Source organism: Colletotrichum orchidophilum, assembly GCF_001831195.1.
Source record: "Colletotrichum orchidophilum strain IMI 309357 chromosome Unknown Scaffold_25.1, whole genome shotgun sequence".
Taxonomy (NCBI): domain Eukaryota; kingdom Fungi; phylum Ascomycota; class Sordariomycetes; order Glomerellales; family Glomerellaceae; genus Colletotrichum; species Colletotrichum orchidophilum.
In genome coordinates this window covers 334,630-361,733 of record NW_019172981.1, presented here as the reverse complement: position 1 = coordinate 361,733, position 27,104 = coordinate 334,630, and the positions used below count along the sequence as shown (strand labels likewise).

Below are 27,104 nucleotides of genomic sequence, written 5' to 3'. Positions count from 1 at the left end.
GGCCCTTAATGTCAGACATCATGTAAGCCACCCATCGAACAATATCTGCTGGTTCCGCGTTAGACGATGCCTTCACCCCTGGTCCGATCTGTTTGTAATCGGTAGTCGTTCGACCTGCATCTCGGACTTTTTTCTTCCGGAACCATCGTGTGCCTTACTCGGATAGATCCTACCAATTACCGTCAAATATCTTGAACCGCGACTTACACCGAGTTGAGTCCTTGCGTCCAACATCACCACCAACTTCATCACCAACTTCATTGCCATTCATTGTCACAAAGACTTGAAAACCACACCCCGTCCAACACTTCACCACCATCAACCATGGGCTCTATTCCTCGCGACGAGACTCTTGAGACTCAGGTCGATTTGGCCATCATCGGTGGTAAGTAGTCATGCCGATATGGAATTGCCCAGATGAGTTAAAGTAAACAGCATTGCTGACTTGAGTACACCAGGCGGACCAACTGGTCTTCTTACCGGCTACCTCGCCGAGCAGCTGGGTGTATCCGTGTGCATCATTGGTAGGTTTGCAAAACAGCTTCGAGTTCAATCTCAGTGCTGACGGCCGAAAAAGACAGCAAGAATGCCACTCTTGATTTGGGCAGAGCCGATGCGCTCAATGCTCGCACCCAACAGGCTCTCGAGGTCGTTGGTGTTCTTGACGAGCTTCTCCCGCAAGGCATCACTTGCAACAGTAGGCTCCCGCCCACCGTACCTCCTTCTGAAAGAATCCCCAGTATCTAACAGTGACTGCAGCAAGCTCAACCTTTGCAGAGGGCGACTTCAAGTCGCGCCAGAACCAATGGTGGACTAGCCTTCAGCACTGCTTCCGCAAGAACTTCTTGATGATTGGCCAGCCCGCTGTCGAGAAGGCCCTCGTGGAGAGACTCAAGACGTCCGTCTGCTTTGGCGAGACTGTCACTTCCATCTCGGAGGACAAGAACGGCGTGGTGACGACGACCAACAAGGGGCGAGTCATCCGCAGCAGATACGCGGTGGGAGCCGATGGCGCTCGCTCCACAGTCCGCAACACGCTGGGCATCACTTTCACCGGCACCAAGCCAGAGATGATTTGGGCCGTTTTGGACACCTTTATTGACACGTCGTTCCCGGTCTGCTCCGAGATCATTACGTTCCAGCTCAACGGCCAGAGCCGGGTCTCGTGGATCCCCAGAGAGCGCGGCATGGCCAGATTCTATATTCTGCTCGATGGCGAGATCACGCAGGAGAAGGCCGAGAACTCGATTCGGGAGCACATGGCCCCTCACCGAGTGGACTTTAAGAAGACGGAGTGGTTCAGCACGTTTGAAGGTAATTTGAGCAGCCCCTTGATGCAGCAGCGGCGGGCCGGCAGCATAGCCGCCCTGTCAGCATGCCATCCAATGTTTTGTTGCATGATGATAGCTGACAGTGCATGTAATGGTAGTCAAGGAGCGCATTGCGTCGACCTTTGTGTCCCAGAACGGCGGCGGCCGCATCATCTTGGCGGGCGACGCAGCGCACGTTCACTCGGTGAACGGCGGCCAAGGCCTCAACACCGGTATTGCCGACTCGTTTGCGCTATCATGGAGGCTGGCGCAAGCCATCACAAACAAGAAGCTCAGCTCTGGCGCGGCTGATAAGCTCATCCGGAGCTACGACATTGAGCGGCGCAGCGTTGCCCAGGGCGTCATCGACGTTGCAGCAAAGCTTGTCAGAGACACGGTTCGAACCGCAAAGGAGTACGTCTCCACAATCGAGAAAAACGCTGGGTACATTACAGGTACGCTTGTCTTGCATGTTTATTGCGTGATACCCTCCTAGCTCTCCCCCCCCAAGTCCCGAATCCCCAAGTCGGCAAGTCGGAGTCCTCTTAGGGCTGCGCGCTTCTGCTCCTTCAAACTCTGTTTGTTAGAGTGTCTGCGTGTCTGGTCCCCCCTGTGAAGGGGACATGGGGACTACTGCAGATTCGGAAAGTCCTTCCAGACCACCCTGCCATGCGACAATCCCTCTCCTCCACGTTTCTCCGCCCTGCCGAAACCTACACAGTAGCAGTCTTCAAGCACAGCAAAACGGCAAGAATTATCGACTAACGTGCAGAAACTAGGCATGGGTGTCTCTTACGATGGCACCGGCTCCCCCCTGATCCAAGAATCCCCGAGCCTGGGACTCTGGACCGCGGGCCGGCGTTGTCCGGATGTCTTCCTCACGCCAGCATCCGGACAAGAGCCGAAGCGCTTGTATGATCTCGTGGCGGGCAAGTATGGCAAGCACTTGGTGCTCAAGATTGGACGACAATCGAATGGTCCCGCCGCCGCCACCCTGGGGGACAATCTCCAGGACTTGGCCAGACTCTTCACTGTCGCTCCCCACAATGCGGAGACCCCTCGTACAACTGGAGTGACTGAAGATTCTTCATCGCCAGAAACGTTCTTCACAGCTGATTGGGCGGGTGAGGATGACGACTTCACCGTTGTCGTCAGGCCAGACATGTACATTGGCTACGTCGGCCAAGGAGGAGAAGAGTGGAAGCAGTACCTGTCGTACCTGACTCAGTAATACCAAACAGTTGCGGCCAGCCAGCTTCTGTGTTGATGATTTTCAAGTTTGATTTTAGTCAGATGATGTACCATTACCGGGTTTACTGGAGCGAGGGGCCCAAAAAGGGCCAACGAAATTCTTTTTAGAGAGACCCCTGAAGCTCAATATGTGGATAAACAAACCTCCTGTTTTTTCATATGCACACGCCGCCTCTGGAATGTGATTGATCATGGTCAGCCAATTGCGATGGACATGGTGATCTGCACCTCTCCATGGATCTCATATGTTCGTTAGTGCGAACGAGCCAGGGCCCACGGTTACCAACTTACCAGGGCTGGGGAAAAGTCGGCAGATGTTAATTAATAGTGGCCCCTTACTACACGAACGTATCCGTACATAGTACGAAACCCTGGTGGAGATGTAAACTCCCTTGGCTTGCCGTTACGGTGCACATGGAGCTGCAATATGCAGGCAAACCGAATCTGTCGGGTTCGAACCTCGTACTTGTGCGAGTACAGATGCGCTGTCATTTATCACTCGCCCTCTTTAACCCGACCATGCGCAGTGCACCGATTCAATCAATCGTCAGCGGGACTCAAGACCGAGACCGAGGAAACCGAGCAACGCTTATCGACTCTTGATGGCGCGAAAGGGCCCCCAGCATGATTAGGTCGGACTCCTTCAGCACATCATCTGCAACTTTATTTGGAGATTCTGCGGCCTTGTGCGACCTGCCATATTGATCTCCCGACAATCACTCCACGACCCCCCCATTCCGAGTCCCGACGGTGGCCACGTTCCCTCGGTTCGGAACTGGCAAGCTCTGTTTACCTAGTTCAGTGCTGAATGCTCGGAACCGAACCGAGGAAAAGGTTACGCTACAGAACTAGAATTCCTGCGCCAACTTCCCATTTCACTGTACGGAGTATCAATCTCTGCGCCTACTCCTATCCCTCATAAGGGCCAATTACTCAATATTGCATATCCACACGGATAGCACATACGGAACTAGAATGTCCCCGCCGACGGTTAATCCTATTGTCATGCAATGACACTGACATTTTCTTCATCCCACCGGTGCCGCATTGCGCGGCAACTCGGGCGGCAACTAGCGGGACGTCACGGGAACTGGCGGGTTGTTTATCACGCTCATTGCTACTCACATTGCTAGATAAGTCAGCTTTCTTCGAAATTCAATCCCCGATTTTCGATCCCCGCGCCAAGCCATACATAAAGAGGGCTTCGGCATCTTTTTTCTTCAAAGAGGAGCCTTAGAGTCACTCTTTCTGTGGTTCGGCATTCTGAACAGCAGACGACGATGCCGAAAAGCTGATAAGGACCCCGCTACCAGACGACGGACCGTGGCCGAACTGATGGAAAAGACTCAAAAGAGCATTTTCTCATTCACCGCCCAGTGTAACCTAACCACAATCGCACAAGAATTATCAATCGCCCACTCCACTACGCCGAGATATCAACGAGGTTCAAATGCCTCAAAGCTGTTGGCGTTCGCAGATGCCAAAAGAGATCCGAGACGTTGGAGGATTCTTGCAATGTGACTCCCCCTCTCTGCGGCCACATCTATCCAGGGCGGTCCGCTTATAAATGCCAAACGTGATGTGTCGTTTGCGAGTTTGCTCTATCTACTTTGTCGTAATCGTCTAGTAACGGACTACTCTGACACCTGTTGTTTTCCGTCGCCCGCCTCCTGCAACGTTGATCCCTAAACGCACTGGCCGATCCGACTTCCTCATTGGGCCTCGACATCACCAAACCCTTCCAAGCTTTCTTGACACTCTTCAGACTGCGTCAAGACTTGTCTGGTCTCCGAGACGTTGGAAGTTTCCCGAACAATAACAGCCAGGGGGCCCACTGTGCCTGACTTGCACTTCTTGTTAAACTCGCGGCCCCTCGCCTCAGGTTATTTCCATCCCGCCTGGAAACGGTAAGGTTACCGCTATACTTTCCCCCAAATCATCGCAACAACGATATACTTGCAGGTCCATCTGGTCTCTGTAACGTGGCCTGCGACCGCGGGCGGCGCAACCCGAGCTGCGGCGAGGCCCAGGCGGCGTTTTGAGGGGGTCCGTGGAGGACTCCGTCCACTGTACTTAAACAAACGGAAGGCTAATTTTCCATTTCTACTCGTTCTTTAACTGCTCAGGTTGGGAAGAACTGGATAGATGACACAAAGGCTTGCTGAGCAGGCTCTTTACCTATCGTTAATTCATTCATTTCGTCGTCGTTGCTGGATCACCTCTCGCTCTGTTCATCAAGCCGGCCTTGACAACGAATCAGTACTACCAACGCCGCAGCCGCAGCCGCACTTGAGCCCGCCAATCGAGGGAGAGACGGCACGACAGACTATCCCGGTACTTGCGTCAACGCCACCTGCAGCGCTTGCAATACCCGCGACCGATACGACCCAACCTACCCGTATTGAGAGAACCATGGAGTACACATCCGACAAGGAAAAGTCCTACGGGCCGGGCGGAGACCCGATGCAGAAGCTCGATGAGGAGAGCGGTAGCGATGGTAATGATGACTTCAAGTCTGCGTCACAGTCGCCCACTAAGCCAGCCGATCCTCCAAATGGAGGCTTGAAGGCCTGGCTTCAGGTTCTCGGCTCGTTTTTCATTTATTTCAACACATGGGGTAAGTCAAAAAGCCGGACCCGCCGTTCAACTGCCTTATGTCTTTTTGCAATTGGGATCCCGCGGAGCCCGCACGGGCCGCATCAACTTGGGGATTAAGCCATGAAAGGAGCGAGTTTAGAACTAACACAAACGGTACAGGTCTCGTCGCTAGCTTCGGTACATTCCAGGTCTACTACGAAGCCGATCTCCTGAGGGAACACAGTTCTTTCGCTATTTCCACCGTGGGCTCGTTGCAGAGTTTCCTGATGGTGTTCCTGGGTCTCTTTGCGGGCCCCATCTTTGACCTGGGTTATGCAAAGCAACTCCTCTGGGTGGGGACCATGCTCATCGTCACCGGATCCATCCTCCAAAGTTTCAGCCAGAACCTCTGGCAACTATTGCTTACACAAGGACTTTGCATTGGAGTCGGGATGGGAGGCTTGGCCGTTTTGGGAGTTGCCATACTATCGCCGTGGTTTACCACAAAGCTCCCCATGGCAACCGGCATAGCAGCGGCAGGAAGCGGTGTTGGCGGGTAAGTCTTCAAGCATCATACTTTCCCCTAATCAAAATATCCCGTCGGCTAAGACTGGGTGCTAACATTATTTTCCCCCATAGCCTGGTACTACCAATCCTGTTTCGATCGATTCAGCCCGAAATTGGTTTCCGCTGGACTGTGCGCACCATGGCGCTGATCGCGTTGGCAACTCTCAGCGTTTCCATCTTGACCATGGAACCACCCAAACCATCGGCTTTCAGGAGACCCTTGATCGACCGGTCTGCCTTCAAAGATCCTCCGTACCTATTTTTCGTGGGCGCCTGCTGCCTGGTTTTCCTCGGCATGTACACGCCTTTTGTCTACGTCCCAGGGTACGCGCTGGCAAGGCACGCCGTCAGCACCGAGATTGACAAGTACCTGTTGGCAATCCTCAACGGCGCATCCATCGTCGGGCGCACCATTCCCATCCTGTTCACCGCGCAACTGGGACGGATGAACATGCTCATCGTCGCCGTAGCAAGCTTATCGATTTCGGCCTTTTGCCTCTCGGCCGTCACCCACACCCCCGGCTTGTTGGTGACTGTCATTTTCTACGGATGCAGTAGCGGAGCCTTCTTTTCTCTGCAGCCGGCCACGTTTTCTCTGCTCACGGAGGACAAGAAGTACATCGGAACCAGACTTGGCATGGCGTACGCCGTGATGTCTGTTGCTTTGCTTTTGGGCTCTCCCGTAGGTGGCGCACTTGTGCGCTCCATTGGTTACTATAGTGCTTGGATCTGGGCGGGCGTGACACTTGCTCTGGGCAGTATCATGATCGCATGTTCGAGAGGCTTGGCAACTAAGTGGGATTGGAGGAAGACCCTTTAAGGGGTCCCCTCAAATTTGCATAACAGAGCGGTCTGATAATATAGAAATGATACCCGGTAGATTTCAGTAGACTAGCTAAGCCTAGACGACTCACCACTTAATGCATACACGATGTTGATGTCAGTTGCATGTTGGAGATTCTACTTTCGTCGCATGTAAAATTACAAGCTCATCTACGACAGTGGCTATTACGTAAGTCATTATCTTGGCTAAAAGAATCCTTAGACATGCTTGCTAATAGCGCTCCCCATTTCATGACGCCTTCTCCACGTTGTGAACAACTTTGGTACTCACGAAAATAGTGAAACGCTTACAAATTGTAATCCCAGCTCGGATGAAGATAGAACGCGCGCGGCACGCATGGACTCATTGTAATGAGTCGTGTTAGAACCATTTTAAATGATAATTCATTCGCTCATTCAAGGAGCTTTGACGAACCTCGTACTTTTTGTAAGGCGTGTTACGAGCCGGCTTGATGAGATTTACCTTGCACTTTTGGTCCTTTTCTCGGCATCACGCTAGATCTCTTCTGTTTTAGAAAACATGAAATGAACTACAACAGACCACCAGAGGAACCACCGACCTAACTGAAGGAGAAGAAGAAGAAGAAGAAGAAGAAGAAGAAGAAGAAGAAGAAGAAGAAGAAGAAGAAGAAGAAGAAGAAGAAGAAGAAGAAGAAAAGGGTTCAACCAGTAGTTTGCTATGGCAAACCTGACCAGGCCTTCACAACTCTACAGAGTCATCAGTTCTGCTACCAAAAGTCAACTCCGAGCTCCACCAAGACATCGGAGTGGATCAAACAAAAGGGTCAGGCCCTGGCCAGGATTCGAACCTAGGGCCTCTTCCAGGTGGATGTGTTTAATGACAACCCTAAGGAAGAATCATACCGCTAGACCACCAGGGCGACGACGACCTCATGATAGAGAGTGAGTTGCTGGGAGGGCTGGTTGCTGTTTGGCCTCTTGATCCACAACTTGCCGTGGGTGATTAACTTGACCGCTCGTGTGACCTCATTAAAGATCGCTTGAAACACAAAGCGGCCAGCTGGGACGCAGTTATCAAGAAATTTGTACTTTCAGACGTCTACCTCTATCATCTATGGCAAAGGTAAGGAATATTCGGACCACGCTTTGTATCACGGTAGAAACCATAGCAACCCAGAATGTCCATATAGCAGAGGCGTCTTCATAAAGAGGCTTCGCACAGACGGGGACGAAACTTGATGTCCGCAACACTACTTCGCTGATCGGGGAGGTCTATGTTTTGCTCTTCGTTTCTGGGAACTTCTTCAAAGCCTTCTAGATAGTGACGTGGGCACGAGCCATTTCAATCACAGCCGCCTTCGTGGCTTTGTCTTGATAAGCAGAGGTTCGCTGACCACCGCAGAAACCCATTCTTTCCTCTTGGGAAGTTGCACAGGCTGCCAATCCGCACTATTGAGTCCGGCAAGCTGCGCAGGTCTAGCTTTTTCATCTGCGGGGGCGATTTCAAAATTGACCACCATCTTCGTGACACTCAGGTACAACTCGAGGTAAGAGAAGCTAGGGATCGCATGTCAGTTCATGATACACCCGGATGAGTCCATAAGTGAAACTCACTGATTCGCAATGCAGGTATTGGCTCCCTTGGAGAACGGAATGTAGAATTTGTCTCGTAATGCATCCTCAGTAGCGCTCATGCCGGACTCGTCTATCCAGCGGTAGGGGTTGAATAGCTCCGGATTCGGGTAAGCATACTTGTCTCTGAGATACCAGACCGGGGATGAAGTTATGATTGTCTATTACATCTGGGATTAGAGATACCAAATCACTGATGGTGCCAATGTGGATCGACTCACGCCTTCGGGAACAAACTTTCCGCATAGCTCAACGCCACCTTTCGGAACCACACGCGGCAACATTGCAACAGACGCACCAGCCCAACGAATACCTTCTTTCACGCAAGCTTTCAAGCGAGGGATACTTTCCAAGGTATTCATATCTGTAGGGAAGCCGCGAGATGCAAGGTCTTGGTACAACTTTTGCTGAAACGTCGGGTTCCACGAAAGGGCGAACAAGATGTGCGCGAAGGACGCAGAGGTGGTGTCGGTTCCGGGTCCCAGATTCTCTTTGGCTTCTGATAGAGCGGTCTGTGTTGGTACACCGGCAGATACCATTACGTTGAGCAGGTTTGGAAACGGCGACTTTCGGTCTGAATCTTTGTTTCTGACCCAAGCTTGGTACGTCCACTTCTCAAGTTAGTCGACTGGCGAGGTTCGGAGCATTTAATACTCACCTGATCATATTGCTGCAACCCCTTTTTGGAGGATGTTCGTGACCCTTCCATGTGACAAAACAAGTCTTCAACCCGCATCCAAATAGCATACAACGTTGGAAAGTTCATAATCTCCACGATCAGCCTTTTGTCGATTTTGGGAGTTTCCAGTACTCACCAGAGGCAGAAATGTTGCCTTCTCGTCATTCTTCGCTACAAAGGCAACTTCTTCTCCTTTGGACCAGGCAGAGACTGCGGATAGGGCCTCGCCGAATGAAAATTGCGCTAAAGATGTTAGGCGATGGACAAGAAGAAGAAGCCAAATTGCAACAGAGCGTCTTACAGATGATGTCTGCCTCAAGGGCACGGCAGGCGGGGCCTATATCAAGAGAGACACTTCGTTTTCCGACTGCTGAGATGAATTCGTCAATATGATGAAGCATGAGCTCTTCGAGCTTTTCAATGTTACTGCGACTGAAGAGCTGGCCGAGGATTCTTCGCCGTTTGGAATGCTCATGCGGGTCTCTGTCAATTATCAGACGGTGAAAAAAGCAGTTTTTTGTTGAGGGCTTCAACGAACGTAATGGAGAAGAGTGCGGGGTGCTCGTCTTGGACGAACTCGCCATAGTTGCGAGGATCTTTCACAAATCCACTGTTGACCCTGTGGACTGTGTCGTAAATGTCAATCGAGTAAAATGATAGTTCATTGGGGCCAATTCGGACAAGAGGGCCTAGACGAATCAGACATCACTCATATCGACGGTTTCGATTACTAAGAATACCTAATTTCTCATGCAGCTTTGGGAGTTCGAGGGTGACGTGGCCTCGGTATTCTTGGCGAAAGGCCCAGATCAACCTTGAGTAGCCTGCTCCCCATCCCGCATTAGGGATTTGAGATAACGGGGATGCGTGGGCTCGAGTGACGGCCTGGAGAGTATTAGAACAGGCATGTCATATTCTTTCCTCGGAATCACCTTGAACACTGTGACCGCGACAACGCAGAGAATAAACAGGGAAGCTAGAGTTAGAATTGCCATCATATGAACGCAATATTGGTGTTTTCTTGAGTTGGCAGAAGTTTCGAATTGCAGGTATCAGTAGAAAGAGTATTGGATTTGGTACAATAATGACGCCAAATTTTCTTTGAACCATTACAACAGAATCTCGACACAGAGCATCTAGAACATTAAAGGACATATCAAGACTGGTCGTCTCTCATGGCTTGGCATATGACGTTCTTCGAGTGCCGATTGCGTGATACATCTTCTACCCGAAAAGTGTCGAACCAAACCCCAACTGGCAGTCAACCCGGGGTTGTTTCCGTTGACCTGATTGGCAGGGGGCACGCGGACCGCAACTAGAACCCAATACATTATCGCGCTCCGAAGAGAAGAAGATAACCTATCATGGAGCAATGAGAAACTACCTTTGCCTCAGGTAGAGAAGGTCAATTGCTATTTAGTACGTGCTGGTCTGTCTATCTTCAATAAGAACCGCCCAAACGTCGGTTGGGCATGCTGCACTGCTGTAAACTAAAGCAAGAGCCTGAAGGATGCGGACGAAAGTGTCTTTAAGTATCCTTATAACTATCTTCAACCCTGATCAATGGCAACCTCTGTGCGTCGAACACGCCAACTTAACTCATCTCGTTTGGAGTCACCAGCTTGATGCTAAGGCCACTTCGTACGACCTTAGTACCGATGCCGCCATCCAGTCCCACATCACGCGACTAAATAAGTCAGCCATTGGCACATGCAGCCAGCTATTGAAGAATTTGTTTAGCTTGTCGCGCAAAAGCCGACCATTTCCGTCCCACTAATTAAATTTTTCCAACGGCCCCTGTACGGTCCGAATACTCCCTCCCATAAGACGACGTCCCCTCCGTCCGCATTTGTTCGCTCCGACGTCGCTAATTCGCTCAGCTTGGACCAATATCGAGGACATCATCATCATCAGTATGACTGCGACAGAGCGCCAAGACGACGGCGTCGCCAAGAATGCAAACACGTTCCAGAGCGATGTAGAAGAAGAAACAACAAAAGATGCCCGGGTCTTGGTATGCAATCTACAAAATGAATGCACTCGGTAATGCAACGATCAGCTGACCGCAAGATGTGTAGGAAAACCTAGGCTACAAGCCGGTGAGCAGACGACGCCAGAAGTCGGCCCATCTCTCACACACAAAATACTCATGTTTCTAGGTGCTGCACCGGACATTCAATACGTTTCACAACTTTGCAACAACCTTTGGTACGCTCACAACCGCGCTCTTGATATTTCTCTCGTGGCATCTGACTTGACTCAGCTGCTCTTTACTTCATTGGCGGAGTTCGCGTGACATTCTCCACCGGTATAGCGGCCGGAGGCAACCTGGCTTATTGGTATGAGCCTATATCGTTGCGATCAGACCTGCATATGCAGTGCCTAACATCCAACTAGGACGAGTTTTATCGTGTCATGTGTCTTCACTTTCATCACCGCTGCGGTCATTGCAGAGATCTGCTCTTCGCTTCCACTTGCGGGATCCATCTACCTGTGGGCTGCTGAAGCCGGCGGACCTCGGTTTGGCAGATTCTTCGGCTTCATTGTTGCTTGGTGGAGTACCACAGCATGGACAACATTCTGTGCGAGTACGTTGGCAATCATCTCCGAGGCGTAACGAAAAGTGTGGAAGCTAAATTCTCTTAGGCAACACACAGTCCGCTGTCAATTACATGCTCTCGGTATGGAGATATTGGAGACAATGTTTTGCCCGTTTTGGTCCCTGACTTGTTGGCAGGAAATCGTCGTTTTCGACCTTGACTTCCCTTCAGATCCCTCAAGCGTCAAATTCCGAGCCGTTCAATGGATCACAACGGAGATCATGCTGGCCTTGGCTGCCATTTGGAACCTCTTGCCTCGTGAGACCCCCGTCACGAGTACTTCACTGACTCAAGTTGAGCTGACAAGACTTCAGCTCGCTACTTCAAATGGATCTTCTACTTATCAACAGGTTTCGTCTTGTTGGACTTTGTTCTGAACATGATCTGGCTACCAGTCGCAACAAGCAACAGCATATACGGTTTCCGATCCGCTCATGATGCTTTCTTGACCACGTACAACGGAACCGGCGCTCCGGCAGGCTGGAACTGGTGTCTGTCGTATCTTGCCACCGCCGGCATTCTCATTGGATTCGACGCGTCGGGACACGTTGCGGAGGAGACCAAGAATGCTAGTGTGGCCGCTGCTCGTGGTATCTTTTGGAGTACCGTGGTCAGTGGTATCGGTGGCTTCATCGTTGTGATCCTGTTCCTATTCTGCGTTGTAAGTCACCATACTTCTTGCTTGGTGGAAATAAAAAGTCATACTAATCACGCTGTGCTTTAGCCTGACGCGGACGTTCTTTTCTCTTTTGGCGGTGCTCAGCCATTTGTGCCTCTCTACGCAGCCATCCTCGGAGACGGAGGGCACATTTTTATGAACGTCATCTGCATTGTCGCATTGTGGTTTGTAAGTCTTCCATGCCATCGCGAGGCTAGGCTGTCCATATGTCTACTAGGTATCAAGTGCTGACCATGGCTTTGCAGAACACTGCGATTGCAATCCTCGCTGCGTCGCGCTTGGTCTTCGCCGTAGCCCGCGACGGAGTCCTCCCGTGGTCCCCATGGGTTGCCAAAGTCGTCGATGGCCAGCCCAGAAACGCCGTGTTGGTTGTCTGGGGCGTCTCCGCCGTTATCACCTGCACGATTCTCCCGTCATCAGTGGCCTTCACCTCCCTCGTCTCGGCGGCAGGTGTGCCTTCAGCCGCTGCCTATGGCCTGATCTGTCTCTGCCGTCTGTTCCTGACGCCGAAGCAATTCCCAAAACCTGCGTGGAGTCTGGGACGCCTTAGCAAGCCTTTCCAAGCAATCGCTGTCGTGTGGAACGGTTGGGTCGTGGCTGTGTTGTTCTCGCCTTACGCTTTTCCCGTCGAGGCATCGACGCTCAACTATGCTCCCGTCATCATGGCCATTGTCACAATCTTCGCCATCCTTTCTTGGTGGTTCATCCCAGCTGAACGATGGCTCCCATCTCAAAGAATTCAGGAGACACTTCTTGCGGGAGAACGACCCGCTGAGGAATAAGGGGGAGCTTAGTGGCCGAGTGAAGGTTAAGAAACCGCGTCTTTTTTCGGAATAATTGTAATACAATGGCAACCCTTTAATCCGCTAGATAGTAGATAATCGTTGTGAAAGAAGAGAATGTGGACGGTGTGGCAGTCAACAAATACGCTTTCGCCCTGCTTTAACAATAAACGTTCAACCCCTGATCCCTTGCTCAAAGCTGCGCTCTGGTTTCAACAGATGCCTGATCCTTCACCAACTCCCCCTTGCCTCTCTCCAGCTCGTCAGTCAAGTCATACTTCCAAACCCAATCCATCCGAGCCGACAATTTGTCGGCAACCCACTCAGAGTCTTCGCTCAACTCCAAGTCGTATAGCTGACCTGTCTCGCGACTATCGGTGACGAGCTTCTGAGACCTCTCCCATCGCATCTTGTTGTATGTCGAGAAAGCCATCTCAATTTGGCTAGCGTCAGAGATGGAGCCCAAGAGGTTGCCGAGGATGTATGCATCTTCTATCGCCATGCCCGCGCCAGAACCCTTGTGAGGCGTGGATGCGTGCGCAGCGTCTCCCAGCAGGCAAAGTCGCCCCTCGTAGTATGTTGGACTCGGCGGATGCTCGAAGAGTGCCCACACGTCGGGGTTCTGCATGAGCTGGATGATTTGCCTAGACTTCTCGCCCCAGGTTTCAAAGTCGCGGATCATGTCCTCCTTCTTCACGGAGACGACCCACTTGTCCGACTTCCACTCATCAGCGCTGGTAATAGCCACCACTAGTCTCTGATTAGCCTTTGTTCCTAGCCTGGGGATAGAAGGGTGGGAACAAGTCGCCTACCGTTCATGAATTTCCCCTTTGCGACGGAAAATGTAAGAATGTGACCGTGTCTTCCAAAGTACATTTGAGCGTTCTTTGCTAGCTCTTTGCCGAGAAGCTTCTCTGCGTCCTCCATGGGAATAAGGCCTCGGTAGGCGTACTTCCCAGAGAAAATAGCCTTGGATGCTGGGTGATCTTCACCAAGCATCAAGCTTCGCAATCTAGACTTGATCCCGTCGCAGGCTATGACTGCATCATAGCGCGCGGTTGAGCCGTCTTGGAAGTAAAGCAGCACGCTTTTACCGTCGTCTTCGTACTTCTCCGCCCTCTTGTCAAATTCCACAACCCCATCGGGCAGTAGCTTGACCAGTCCGTCCAAGAAGTGTGCTCTAAGGATACCAGTCTGACCCGTCTCACAATTTTGACGGTAAATGAGATCGCCCTCCTTGTGTTTATCGTCACAAGTCTCGCCGTATCTGAAATCGAACCATACGTCCTTGTAGTCTTCTGATTCGTTGCATGTTGCTTGGTTCTCAAAGGCCTGCCGCACATGAGGTGAGATCAAGGACATAGCCCTCAGCGCGTTGGGACCGAAAGACACGCCAGCTCCAACCTCACCAAACTTGGGCGCCTGTTCATATAGCGTAGTCGGTATCCTGTTCCGGAGGAGTTGAAGGGTCAGAGTCAGACCCGCTATGCCGCCACCGACTACAGCCACATTGAAGGGCTTGTCTGGCGTCTGGCAGAACTCTTCCGGCGGTGCCATCGTGACAGAGGCAGAAAAAAGCTCGTGAAAATGATGGGAAAAGCTTAAATGTGTATTCGGAGGTAGGCAGCTCAGACCACGTCAAACGAGACAAGTGAGACTACCTTCAGTCTTGGAACCTTGGACACAGAGTACAACGATGAAGAAGTTCGCAAAGATATACCGCGGACAATGTAGAGAGAGGATTGAGGAAGAAAAAAACGACCTAGCCTTGCTGCCCTCTTACTTCCAGACCGGCTCCTGGGCTGGGACCTATGACGCTCTCGATGATTCTGGCTGACTCCGTCCCCCCCGGACCCCGGCCGCGACCCACGTTAATCCAGTGCCGAAGTGCCCGAAAGTCCACGGAAGCACTGCATGGGTGATCATCGGATGGGAAGGTTTTTTGGTTCAAAGTTTCTAGCAGCTGAAAGTTGTTCGTAGTACGGTCGAACCTATCGGATCGCGGGTTTTAGACGTCGGGAATGGGACCTCGAACACTTCACCATCTGCCGAAAGCCAGCTTCGGGTGACGGAGCAAGCGTGCATAAATTGCGGAGTATCATCCCGGCAGTGAGGGGAGAAATCCGGGGACTATGTAGATCGCATACCGGACTATTCTTCAATAATGTGAATCTCCGAAACTTTAAACTCGTTGTTATCCAGTCTAGATCCCTCATTCGGGCTGGATTCCCGTGGCCATTAAGGACTAACTGTCTACCCCAGGCGCCACAGCTGCCATCTCATTCTAGTGTCCAAAATAGTGCTAAAGACCAAGGTCATGTTACCTCTACCCCGGACTCCGGTCCGAAGTCATCATACCGTTGTCTGGGGTAATTTGTTCCGGTCTCTGCGTCTCAACTCAAGGAGTTGAGATCCTCCCCCGTGGGGAAAGAGTTCAAAAATGGTCCCAAGGGTCCACTGCTTCTGGCAAGTGACAAAGACAGTTTACACCCACATATCGACGTCAGGGACATCGGACGAAGAAACACCATGACTACTACCAAGCCAACCTTCATTTTTGTCCCAGGCGCGTGGCACTGTACGACCAAGTTTGAGCCAGTGACCTCTCAGCTAGAGGCTCTGGGATATCCAACCAAGTCTGTTCAGCTCCCGTGCTTTGGCGCGGAGCCTCCGTTATCAGACTTCCAGCCCGACGTTGCTGCCATCCGGCAAGAGATTGAAAAGACTGTAGACGATGGCGAAGACGTTGTGCTCTTCATGCACAGCTATGGGGGCATTGTAGGTTGCGAAGCCTGCCGCGGTCTGGATAAGGCATCTCGGCAGAAGAAAGGCAAGACTGGAGGCGTTATAAGACTGGTATTCTGCGCTGCATTCATGGTTCCGGAAGGCAAGTCATGGTTGAAAAAGAGGTTGACGAAGTTGCGTAACTAACAAATGCCTGCAGGAGTCTCCCTTTTAGACATGCTTCAAGGCATCCCGCTTCCTTGGTTTATCGTGTCAGAGGACAAGACAAAAGTCGACCCCGATTGCCCCGAGGACATCTTCTATAACGACATGGAAGAAGTCGCCATCAAGGAAACGATTGCAGGACTCAAGCATCACAGCTATCAGACCTTCTACAGCAAGCTCACATACCCTGCTTACAAAGACATACCGGTGACGTACATCAAGTGCGCGTTGGACAAGGCGGTTCCTCCAGAAGGTCAACAACAGATGATTGACGTCTCCGGCGTGGACGTTGTTGTTGAGGATATGGAAACCAGTCACTCTCCGTTTTTGAGCAAGCCGGATTTGGTCATTGCTGCTTTGAGGAGGTCGGCAGGCGAGAGCTTTTGAACGTGGTACGAGTCGATAATCTTTGCATTTTCTTTTCTGTACATACGCCTCGAAAGCAATATGTACTTGGTGTTCCAAATTTGAGCTGGAGCAGATCGCAGGAACGGAAGCTTGGCTCACTTATTTGAATGCTTCAGACCAAGATCTAATCAACTTAATTGAGTGTACCTTTCTCATTGACGTTTTACGATGGTACATGTATGCACATGCAGGGCTATATAAATTCTCATTCATAATTGCTCTTGACGTTACCTGGTTGATCGAACATGACCTTTGATGTTCCTCTCAAGGTACATAAACCGAGTCAATGGCTTACCGGTGAGTGAGTGGTAAGGTAGTGATAGAGCCACATATCATTTCTGACTCAACTTCGCATCTCAATACATCACAGATCGCTTTTGAGAGGACTGACCAGGACTTATATGGGGGTTTGAATTAAGGTGGTAGGCATTCCCCATCAGTTATGAACATGGTCCATGCATAAGTTTTTGTAGTTCACCGTTTGGCATGCTTGGTCATCCAGTCGCTAACGAGTCATACATAGTCTACTCTCAAAGACATGCCATCCCTCGATGGCTAACATGGGGGCTCCATCAGAGACCCAGCACCAGCCAGCATCATCTCATCCGTGTATCCCAAGTGGGCCATGCTGGCATCCATGGTCGGAAAGAAAGGCATATCTTGCCCATAAGAATCAAACAGCAGCGTTCTTGGCGACATCGGAAGCAGGATATCAGTCGACGGCGTGAGTTCCTGGATCACATTCGAGCCCCGGCCAGTCTCGCTGCCCATAACCTGCGGCCCATCATGGCTCCCCGTGGTAAGTGATAAACTTTGATCCAGGCTATTAATCTCCCCGGCTTCCGACGTGCTCAAATGCCGATGGTTACCAAAGTACCGAATATCACGGTGAACAGCACTCGAGCCAAGCTTCGACGCCTCCGCTGACAGCGGACCGCCCTCGTGGACGCTCCCAAAGAGCTCGCCGATGAGCACCCCCTGACACTCCATTTTCCGACGGGCTCTCCGCTCTCGGTACAGGACACAAGCGCTCTGGAGATGCTCGACAATGGACAGCTCTCTGCTCGCGACGGGATCGTGTTTGCTAAATTTTTTCAAAAGCGCTTGCGCATCTTTTAAGCCGTGGTCTAACGGGAACGTGCTGTCCAGATCCCCAAAGACAGCTAGGCCAAGGACTAGTGCGGAGACAAAGACGGAGTTGATAACAAAGGGGTGTCGTTTCGCAACGTTCTTATCCTCTATCAGTGTCGATAGGAGGTCAATGGTTCGTATCGCAGAGTCTACGCAAGCGTGCACCAATAGTTGATCAGATGGCGATGTTGTTGGAGTTTCCTCTGTCCACATTGGCACCGTCCGGGAGCGGGCAATGTTTCTGGAGACAAAGTCGATGAGAAAAGGCCGTGATAGAAGCATGATACTCCAGTAGTATGCCTCTTTCATGTGGTAAAGCCCAATGTTTGGATACCTCTCACCATCGTCGGCGTCGACATACTTGCTGGGCTTCATACTGTCAGCTGCGAGACCATCACTGAACCTCGCGGCCCATCGACGATGCTGCTCGCTGATGCGCTCGAGCTTTTCTGTCGAGACCATACGCTTGGCGTAGACATCGTTCAAGATGGACTCAAAGATGGCACAAAGATCCAGTGAAGCCGAGTAGTTCTCGCTCGCCGCTGTATCCCGGGTCTCAGATGTTGCCAACGGGCGACCTAGCGAGGCGGCTAAGAACAGATCCAGAACCCGAAGAGCTTTCCACAGTCGATCCCGGGTGTCTTGCTCTTGCGTCGAAAATAGTGCTGGCACGTCTCGCCTGTGAATCCCTAGTGCGTAGGCGGCACGGACAGCAACGCCCAGGTGCATGAAGGCTGAGTTGCGTCTCGATGCGCCGAGAAGGTAGACGGTGATGAGTAGGTAGCTGCGCACCGTGTTGTTTGTTGGATTCTCCATTGCATAGGATACTGCCAAAAATCGACCATAGTCGAAATACTTCTCAGCATCAGCGTCCCGATCATCTGGGCACCGTTGTGCTCCGATGCCGAATATCAGAAAGAAGATGCAATTCATGACTTCCTCATCTTGGCTTGTCGGCTCTCCACGCAGCCAATGTTCAAGGTCCTTTGAGATTTCAGACTCATTAAAAACTTCGAGAATGCAATTCGTCGCGCGTAGATACCACCGTAAAAGATATCTTGCTTGTTCATTGCTAGGTTTTGAGGGGATATCGGCGGGGTTCGTGATGATCCATTTCGGGCGACCTTCAGGAGTCGCCTCGACCATGACGTGGCGCAAAGGATCATCGGTGAAGGGACACAAGCCGATGCGTTCGCGTACAAGTCGACGGATCACTTTCAGGAATGCCAAATTGGCTGCATCGCCAATGAACATGAACCGGCCCTTGCCATCTGCGATGAGTCGCGATATCTGTGGTACCGCAGTGCTCTGCGAGAGGTGGCTGATGGACGACGACGCGCGCCTATGCGGCTGCTGCTGGTAATTTGGTGAAATGACGGCTCCGTGAAAGGAGGCGGGCGGTTCATATGAGCTGAAGAGGTGGTCCTGACCGCCGGACGGGCTTCTTTGGTGATGAGGAGGAACGGAAACCTGATGGCCACCAGGACTTCTCACGGATGACGACGAGCCCTCCGCAGCGGCAAAGTTCGTCCGCGGGCCGATGAAGGTGCAGTCGACTTCGACTCTGCGGATTACGCACCTCCGACAGGGTTGTTGTCCATCGCAGCGTTCCTTGCGCCGCTTGCAATTCCCGCAGGCCTTGACGCATCTACGCCGCTCGCTCTCACGGACTCTTTTCGTGGGCATGGTTTGCGCGCCTCAACGTCGCCTATTGACATGTACAGTATGAAAGGCGACCTCACAGCTCTCAAATTCAACCAGAACGAATGCGTAACAAGATAGCGACATTGAACTCGAGGCTTGGGGGCCAGCTGAGGCAACGGATGGACCGGGGCAAAGCTGAGAGCTGTGTTTTACTTGCGCGCTTTCGCTTTTTTTGCGGGGGAACACTTGTCCTGGGGGGGTCCTAGCTCACGAATCTTTCCCCAGATTTTGCTACCTGGTGCTGCCCCCTTTTACGCCGCAGAGGATGCCGAGGTTTCGAGGCTCAGAGAAAATGGGGACAAGTCAGAACTCGAGAGACGTCTATCCAAGGTAGTGTAGCCAATGATGATGGAGGCTGAACTTCTGCAGTAACTACCATTGGCTGTACTGCTGCTTAAAGAAACGGGTTGTTGGGTTGGATCGTCGACCGCTTGGCTCAGCACACAGCAGTGTCCCGCATCCGCTCCGTACCAAGCAACATATCCACCGCTTACAGGTCAAACGGCACTTTGAGCCATTATTCAACTCCAGCCTTCACACAAAGGACTCAAAGACAGAGCAACTATTGTCCAATTTTGTCTTGATCATCGCTACTACTCTCTACTATTACGTAATCCACATCAGCTCTTTAGCTTCAAACAACTGGTAGTAGTAGGGGGGGGACCAGGATAGAAAATACGACAGCGAACTTGCTTGGGTACAACTGACAGAAAGCTACCGACAACTAGCATGAGTGTCACCTTCCGAGGACACCATTTCATTCAAACTGCAATGTCAAACACACCTATCTTCAACCAATAAGATACCGAAAGTTAGTCCCCTACCCGACATGACATCAAACCTAACAAGGCCCTTATCCGACGATCGCCCCAAGACCTGAGAGACAACGGGTTCCATTCCATTGTCGAAGCCTAAGCCTGGCCCCAGGAGGCGCCACCCAGCCCCCCATTAAGCCTAGGCCCGCAGTAGAAAACCCCCTTGCCGAGGTCTTTCGGAAGCCGGGTGGGCAAATGTGGTTCCAAGGTTGCTCTAACCGGACAAACATACCAGACACGTACACTTCCACCCGATTGCCGATGCGGGTCCGACGTTTCGTTGTCCATCGCTGTGACGCAGCTGCTTCCGACCTCGCGAATCGGGTCGGGTAGAAGAGAGAAGCTACGGCAAATCCAAGGCGGATACGGGCACGATGCGCAATCGCAAAGCTGAAAGGCGGAAGAAATAATTCTTCCATTCTCTCGGTGTTGCGATATTCCCAAGTTAGAAGGCGCACGCAATTCCCCAACAGCAGTGCGACGGGTTAACTACTCTGTAATGCTCTCAACTCAACAAAGGGTTTGTGCGCGCGAGCCGACAACAATCTTTTGAACTTCCCGCAACAGCAGCGAGCGATCATGACAGACCAAGGATACTCATCCGTCGCCGAGACGAAACGAATACTAGATCTGGTCCTCAGTGCCGTTCAGATACCAGCAGAAGCGGAAACGATCTCAAAGGCCGTACACTTTTCAGCGTCCCGCGACTTGCCTTATTTCCCGATCCCCTTCAAGGAAACGGAGTTGGCCTCAGCTTTGAAGGCCATTGAAGGTGGTGTAGCAGGGGCCCTTGCAGCCACCAAGGATGGTGACGCTTCCGGCGGGAAGGACAAGAAGGTTTCGGTGAACTTGGAGAAGAGCACAGCGTTTCTAATTCAGGCCTATCTGGCAACTGTGGGAGGGTACGGCAAGCTCGATCGTGAAGTGAAGCGGTTTTTAAAGGGTGAGGCATCATTGTATGCAAAATTAAAGTACGGAATTCTCTGACTTGTGTACTTAGATACGGATTTGCTCCAGGCTCAGTCAGATCCTTATCGCCGAATGTCTGCGAATTTGTATGAGACCAAGCAGCCGGGCGAGTACTACCACATTCATGGGTCTCTAGAAGCGTCGACTACGCTTGGCATGATTGGACTCGAGCCGTTCAGGCCAGACTTGAAAGATCACACTGCAATTGTTGAGGCGATAGAATCTCATGTAAAGCAATTTACGGTCGATGAGCTTGAGCGTATGAATGCCGATAAGCGCCAAGCTGGTGTCCCCGTTCTGAAGCATGAGGATTTTCTCAAAACACCTCACGTACGTCTCGATGTATTCCTCGACTTGGCGCTGTGCCAATACTAATCTCCTTGCAGGGCAAGACGAATGTCTCCCTTCCTCCCTGGAGCGTAGACAGTCTCGAGACCGCAACGCCCCCAGCTCCTCTGCCGTCCACCTCCGACAAGCGGGTACTATCGGGCGTCAAGGTGCTCGAGCTGTGCCGCATCATTGCAGGCCCAGTCGTAGGACGCATCCTGGCAGAGTACGGCGCGGACGTTTTGAAAATCACCAGCCCGAACCTCAGCGACGTTCCCTTTTTCCAGGTCGACGGCAACATGGGCAAGCACGCCGCGGACCTCGACCTGAAGACCGAAGAGGGGAGACGGCACTTTGAGACTTTGCTGGCCGAGGCGGACGTCGTGCTGGACGGCTACCGCCCGGGTGCATTGGAAAAGCTAGGTTACGGCGCGACTGCTTTGACCAAGTTGGCCAAGGAGCGCGGCAAGGGGTTCGTGTATGTGAATGAGAACTGCTTTGGATACCAGGGGGAATGGTGCCAGCGGCCTGGCTGGCAGCAGATTGCTGATTGTGTAAGTCATCACCACCCCTTCTCCTTGGGAAAATCACAAAATGCTCATTTAGGAAACAGGTGAGTGGTGTGGCTTGGGCGCAAGGTCAATTCATGGGACTCGACGAGCCTGTGGTCCCTCCGTTCCCCATCTCCGACTATGGAACGGGATGCATGGGCGCCATCGCCGCCCTGACCGGTCTCTACAACAGAGCGACGCAGGGCGGCTCGTGGCACGGCAAAGCATCGCTATTGCAGTATGACCTCCTCCTGATCAAGGCCGGAAAATACCCAGACGAAGTCCAGCGCGAACTGCGCAAGCTCGCGGGCGAAGATTTCCTCGCACTGCGGCACAGCCACAGCGTCGATCAGATTTCCGGCACGGCGCTCAAGGCGATGAAGCGGTACGCGCCAGAGCTGTTCAGCTCGTCGAACATCCGCGAGAAGTGGTACGCAAGGCGTTACAAGGCAGATGTGGAGGCTGTGAGCCCGGTGGTCGAGATCGAGGGCGTGGAGATTGGGTTCAAGAGGGCTAGCAGACCGAACGGCTCGGACGAGGCGAGCTGGGACTTTGGACCGGAAGAGGATCACCGGATAGTTGCGCACACAAACGGAGTTTCCCACGGCGTGAATTGATGTCAAGGCAGGATAGAACTCCATCTAGACCTTTGAATGATGATATCCAGTGATTGAAAATATTGGATGAAGTTCTCATGCGGTGAACATTGCGCTCCGATCATAGAATTGACCACAGGGAGCCGGGCCGTAGACTTGGCGCCTGGAGCTGGCGATGCTCCGTAGTCCTCACATGCTCAACACACCTACAGGGAGGCTGATTAATGTATTCTACTCACTTCCCCATTTAGATGCCTCGAATGGCAAACATGATGACTATCGTATGATTTGGCTAAATCCGCGCGGAATTAGGAGCACCGCAAAGTCACATCACACAACGCAAAGCCGAAGCCGCCATCCTTCCCCCGCGCGTGACTCCGCCAAAAGGAACCATCGGACTGCGGGGTCCCCAGCGTAGTTGGGGTGAACCGACCGTATCAAATCCTTTATGAAATTGTCTTTTGTCTTTGTGTATATGTATGTATGTGGCTGGAGTCTCGGTAGATTTCCCCTCGCGTCGGATCCCATTCCCGTACCCGAAAGGGAGGAGTGTTTGTCCCCGGACCCGGGGGGCGCTTCCGGGTGCTTGAAGCCTACCGCCGGCGGTACCCGCTCAGCGCACGTGCAATGACAAAGCAATGGCGGGTAATGCACGCGCTGTGATTGGGATAAGTACCTTATCCTCCATCCACTGCGGGACGCTTTTTGGCAGTCGGGGTAGTTGACGTTAGCTCATCTTTCAGGATCACATCGTATCGTATCACCTAGAAAGCCATCATCATTATTTGATCCTTTTCTTATACTAAGGAAAACACCGCTAGACAAAACTCACACTTCATCAACATGGGCTCACTACAGAACGGAGACGGCCAGTACCAGGGCCTCGGCCAGGACTTCACTAAGGAGGTCATCGCCTCCATGGGGTCGGAGACGAACCCCAGACTCCGCGAGATTCTGGCCTCATTCATCCAGCACATCCACGACTTTGCTCGCGAGGTCGATCTCACCACGGATGAGTGGATGATGGGTGTCAACATGATCAATTGGGCGGGGCAAATGTCGAATGACCGACGCAACGAAGGCCAGCTGCTTTGCGACGTCATTGGACTGGAGTCGTGAGTTCACAAGAAAAGGGCGGCTTGACACAAATACATGTACTAATCAGACTTGCAGGCTGGTTGACGACATCACCAACAAAGTTGCCACAAAGAGCGGCACGCCAGGCACAGCAACAGCCATCTTGGGCCCCTTCTGGCGGGCCGACACTCCCGTCCGTCCCAACGGCAGCACGATCGCTGTCAAGTACCCCGAGGACGGAGAGGTCGCTTTCATGTACGGTCAGGTGACGTGTTCCAACACCGGGAAGCCGCTGGCGAATGCGTCCGTCGACGTTTGGCAAGCATCCACCAATGGCAAGTTTGAAGATCAGACCAAGCTTTTGTTGACGCATGTCGTCTAATGTCACACTGCAGGTCTGTACGAGCAGCAAGATATCGATCAGCCGGAGCACAACTTGCGCGGAGTCTTCAAGACGGACGCGGAGGGTCGTTATGGATTTTACTGTCTGCGGCCCACGCCTTACCCAGTATGTATACTTCTCGCATCGAGAAAAAAAAATCGTCTTTTTACTGACAACAATTTGAGGTACCGGGCGATGGCCCAGCTGGAAAGCTTTTGGACTTGATGCACCGCCACCATTTCAGACCTGCCCACATTCATCTCATCGTAAGCATCATCACTGAGTTCCACTTGGCATGCGCCGGCGCAGGTTCTGACTTTTTCTTTACCCAGGTCAAATCAGAAGGATTCAATTCAGTCACAACACAAATCTTTGACGAAGATTCAAAGTACTTGGATGATGACTCTGTGTTTGCGGTGAAGGACGGTCTTACTGTGAAGTTCATCGACAGAAAAGGGGACCCCAAGGCTGCCAAGGAGCTTGAGTACAACATCAAGTTGACTACCGCGTAATCTAGAAAGCTAGGCGGATTTTCTTCATTATATTCTAGGAAGCATCAATATACCACGTGCCGTGCCTTCTGAAGCATGATGTGATCCGTAATCGTAAGGATCAACAGCCCGTTTCCGCTCGAGCTTAAGAAGGTCTCGATTCTAGAAGAATTGTCATCTCCATCGAGTGCACCAACCAACCGAGTAAAAGAAATACATTCTACCAATTTGGATGCAAAAGCAACCACGACTACGGAGCAGCCAAGCATCCTACAACAGGTATATGCAGCTTTGGATTGAACGTGCCTCTCTCTCTCATCTTGATTCCGAGTTCAATTATTTCAGCAAGGGATTTACGGAAGAAACCTTGCATAAATTCAAGTTAATCACTGCACATCTGATCAAGTACGTCTTGTAATCGTCGATCCCACAGATGACGGGAGCTTTCAACCTCGTTGATCGAAAACACACGATTCGCAACATCGCACCACAAATTTATGCCACAGTTTACTTGCCGCTTGGGTACCGGACGCCCCGATGCTGTGTACCACCTTTCGAGACTTTTCTGTAAGATTCTGAACCGGCTGATACTATGGGGGTATTCGCCGACAGCATTCTCGATTTTTGTCAAGCAGAGCAGATACTGATGGAAACTTGTCACGAACTCGCGTCATCTTTATACTTTCATCACGAATCGGAAGAGGCATTGGAGGGGAAGTATTATTTATTATAGTGTGGCATTAGACTGTCTGTGCAGTCCGGATGCCTCGATGCTTTTGAGAGGCCTCTTCTAACCCAGCAGAATCTACCCAAGCATTTCCCGACAATCCATTACACCACGTTTACGCCGCACGAAAACACCTTTACGCCATTACGCCATAAAGCCCTTCCTGAGTTGTGAAGCTTTCCTCTGTCCGATTTGGGTGGCGAACGTGAGCCTCAGAGTTTAGCGTTGCCACGGTCGTGTACAGCACAGCAAACCCGGATAGTCGGCGTAGTGATGTGCTCTGAATACCGGAGATTGTGGAGGTTGCTGTCATGACTTTGAGAATGATGTATTGATGAGCAATGTGCTCTCAAGTGATTAGAAGTTGACTTAACACCCGCGATAGTTGGGAGAGTCGCCCCAGAAACCACGCGGTCTGCGACCGTTGAAGTCTTTCCAGTCCTTGCGATACTCCCTCATCTTTTGCTTCTTTCTCTTCTCTGATACTCCTCGTTCCAAGAGGGCATACCACTCGAGTTTCTGCGACATTTCGAGGGTGGCGACGTCTCGCTCCTCAATCGCACGCTCAGAAGGGGTGAGGTCTCGTGAGCATCCGCAACCCATTGTGATGACTGGTTTGCTTGGTAGATAGGTAGAAAGGGTTTGTTCTTTGGTGGTGAGGAATGGAGGAGGAGTTGAAGAGTAGAATGCTTGATGGATCTTGTTGTGTGGATGTGATGAGTGGTTTGCTGCTGAAGATGACTTACTAGAGTGAAACATCGTTCTTACTTATACATCAAGAGAGCGTTTTCTCCGTAACCTGTATAGCTAGGGCTGTCGCTCATGGCATTCACAAGGTGGCCACGATCCAAGTCTGTTGCGAACCTTGTCTCTCCTAACCGTAGGAGAAAGAACGGGAAGGAAACCCAACCGGGGCAAATCCAGGCCCCGGTGAGAATAAAGTTACAGATTTCTGAGAGCTTTCTCCTGAATCCATGTTCGGATTCTGCTGTAGAACATGTTTGAGCTTCTTCATGTCCCCGGTGCCGCTTCCATTGCGTGTGGCTCGGTCTCAGAAAGATCTACTAGACATTTTCTAGTGGGATGGAGGCTCACCTTTCCTCCCTGATACTGCTTTTCTACATTTCTTGGTTATGGTAATCGTTCTCTCTAACCCGATTTGATGTGGTCCAATGAATGAACACAGCTCAATTTAATCAGCGGAGAATGCTCTTTTTCAATATTCTCTACAATATGAGACTTTGGTGGGATAAAACAACATCCTCCTCTAAACTCAACGGCTCTGTTACCAGGAACCCTTTGGCACTGTATATTGCTTATTCCCTCTTTTTGAGCGTCCTACCAAGGTCCATGATCTATCAGGCTTCTGAAGATGGCGTTCGGAGACTTGTTTTGGAGCTTGGTAGTGTACCTAGATGGCCACAAGGTTGATCAAATCCCAAATCCCGGTACATTGAGAGCCAAGGCGTAACGGCTTTTGAGCAAAATGTAAATTGGTATGTAATTCAAGTCTGTAGAGAAGTTTTTGAACTCTAAAAGGGTCTGGAGCTCTCAAGGTAGCTACTTAGTAGTGCTAGCGGCTTTTGCCCACGTGACCATACAGCCTTTACCCGTATGGCAATCAGTGCTAACTTCTAAGGTGGAGCCAAAACATGCTGGAAGCCGTTGGATCATGATTAGCCTCCTGAAGTTCACACATTGAAAGGCTGAGCTATAGTCTGCTGGCTGCTACATCCCGCCCATATGTGCGGCACCTTTCACTAATAGCCTGGATATTCCGAATATGAAGATGCTTCCTAAAAGACGAATCATGATTGCTTCCCCCCCCTTCTTTCTCAGGCTCGTTCAAACGCTTCGCACTAACCCTTATCTAGCTTCGGGAGACGACAGATGTAATTGTTTCAGCAAGCCATGCGTCTTTTCCACCTTGCTATCTGGAAACGCAATATCACCGGCTCAGGAGATTTCTGTTCATAAACCTTCACCGCCCATCAACCGGACCTTTCTGGTACAGGAATACTCCACGGACTGATATCTTCCCTTTTCAATACCCTTTTCTTCGCAAGGCGATTTTTGTGTGTGATTGATTTGTGTTC

At 51.4% G+C, this 27,104-nt stretch overlaps 10 protein-coding genes across 10 annotated transcripts; 6 read left to right on the top strand and 4 right to left on the bottom strand.

Annotated features, from left to right (window-relative positions):
• Nucleotides 1-324: 324 nt before the first annotated feature.
• CORC01_04064 (FAD monooxygenase) lies at nt 325-2,541 on the top strand (the record flags this gene model as incomplete). The annotated part of the gene is made up of 6 exons (XM_022615712.1): nt 325-385; nt 459-524; nt 578-697; nt 760-1,314; nt 1,430-1,765; nt 2,090-2,541. 6 exons carry the CDS (start codon nt 325-327, stop codon nt 2,539-2,541), a joined length of 1,590 nt encoding a protein of 529 aa, XP_022477889.1.
• Nucleotides 2,542-4,706: 2,165 nt separating this feature from the next.
• Nucleotides 4,707-6,525, top strand: CORC01_04063 (major facilitator superfamily transporter; the record flags this gene model as incomplete). The annotated part of the gene is made up of 3 exons (XM_022615711.1): nt 4,707-5,178; nt 5,319-5,694; nt 5,778-6,525. The coding sequence occupies 3 exons, from the start codon at nt 4,707-4,709 to the stop codon at nt 6,523-6,525; spliced, it is 1,596 nt and encodes a 531-aa protein (XP_022477888.1).
• A 1,330-nt stretch (nt 6,526-7,855) lies between these two features.
• CORC01_04062 (uncharacterized protein) lies at nt 7,856-9,815 on the bottom strand (the record flags this gene model as incomplete). The annotated part of the gene is made up of 9 exons (XM_022615710.1): nt 7,856-8,066; nt 8,124-8,302; nt 8,363-8,752; nt 8,800-8,820; nt 8,891-9,063; nt 9,122-9,303; nt 9,359-9,509; nt 9,561-9,705; nt 9,753-9,815. 9 exons carry the CDS (start codon nt 9,813-9,815, stop codon nt 7,856-7,858), a joined length of 1,515 nt encoding a protein of 504 aa, XP_022477887.1.
• Nucleotides 9,816-10,735: 920 nt separating this feature from the next.
• On the top strand, nt 10,736-12,881 carry CORC01_04061 (uncharacterized protein; the record flags this gene model as incomplete). The annotated part of the gene is made up of 10 exons (XM_022615709.1): nt 10,736-10,834; nt 10,899-10,919; nt 10,980-11,028; nt 11,084-11,159; nt 11,218-11,408; nt 11,467-11,501; nt 11,558-11,678; nt 11,735-12,081; nt 12,145-12,267; nt 12,345-12,881. 10 exons carry the CDS (start codon nt 10,736-10,738, stop codon nt 12,879-12,881), a joined length of 1,599 nt encoding a protein of 532 aa, XP_022477886.1.
• Nucleotides 12,882-13,074: 193 nt separating this feature from the next.
• On the bottom strand, nt 13,075-14,438 carry CORC01_04060 (mannitol 1-phosphate dehydrogenase; the record flags this gene model as incomplete). Its single annotated transcript, XM_022615708.1, has 2 exons — nt 13,075-13,631; nt 13,694-14,438. The coding sequence occupies 2 exons, from the start codon at nt 14,436-14,438 to the stop codon at nt 13,075-13,077; spliced, it is 1,302 nt and encodes a 433-aa protein (XP_022477885.1).
• A 972-nt stretch (nt 14,439-15,410) lies between these two features.
• CORC01_04059 (uncharacterized protein) lies at nt 15,411-16,217 on the top strand (the record flags this gene model as incomplete). Its single annotated transcript, XM_022615707.1, has 2 exons — nt 15,411-15,663; nt 15,826-16,217. The coding sequence occupies 2 exons, from the start codon at nt 15,411-15,413 to the stop codon at nt 16,215-16,217; spliced, it is 645 nt and encodes a 214-aa protein (XP_022477884.1).
• A 576-nt stretch (nt 16,218-16,793) lies between these two features.
• On the bottom strand, nt 16,794-19,055 carry CORC01_04058 (fungal specific transcription factor domain-containing protein; the record flags this gene model as incomplete). Its single annotated transcript, XM_022615706.1, has 1 exon — nt 16,794-19,055. The coding sequence occupies one exon, from the start codon at nt 19,053-19,055 to the stop codon at nt 16,794-16,796; it is 2,262 nt and encodes a 753-aa protein (XP_022477883.1).
• Nucleotides 19,056-20,467: 1,412 nt separating this feature from the next.
• Nucleotides 20,468-22,352, top strand: CORC01_04057 (CoA-transferase family III; the record flags this gene model as incomplete). Its single annotated transcript, XM_022615705.1, has 4 exons — nt 20,468-20,831; nt 20,889-21,187; nt 21,244-21,738; nt 21,798-22,352. 4 exons carry the CDS (start codon nt 20,468-20,470, stop codon nt 22,350-22,352), a joined length of 1,713 nt encoding a protein of 570 aa, XP_022477882.1.
• An 822-nt stretch (nt 22,353-23,174) lies between these two features.
• On the top strand, nt 23,175-24,302 carry CORC01_04056 (dioxygenase; the record flags this gene model as incomplete). Its single annotated transcript, XM_022615704.1, has 5 exons — nt 23,175-23,446; nt 23,505-23,668; nt 23,804-23,916; nt 23,976-24,056; nt 24,123-24,302. 5 exons carry the CDS (start codon nt 23,175-23,177, stop codon nt 24,300-24,302), a joined length of 810 nt encoding a protein of 269 aa, XP_022477881.1.
• A 1,075-nt stretch (nt 24,303-25,377) lies between these two features.
• CORC01_04055 (uncharacterized protein) lies at nt 25,378-25,611 on the bottom strand (the record flags this gene model as incomplete). Its single annotated transcript, XM_022615703.1, has 1 exon — nt 25,378-25,611. The coding sequence occupies one exon, from the start codon at nt 25,609-25,611 to the stop codon at nt 25,378-25,380; it is 234 nt and encodes a 77-aa protein (XP_022477880.1).
• Nucleotides 25,612-27,104: the final 1,493 nt, after the last annotated feature.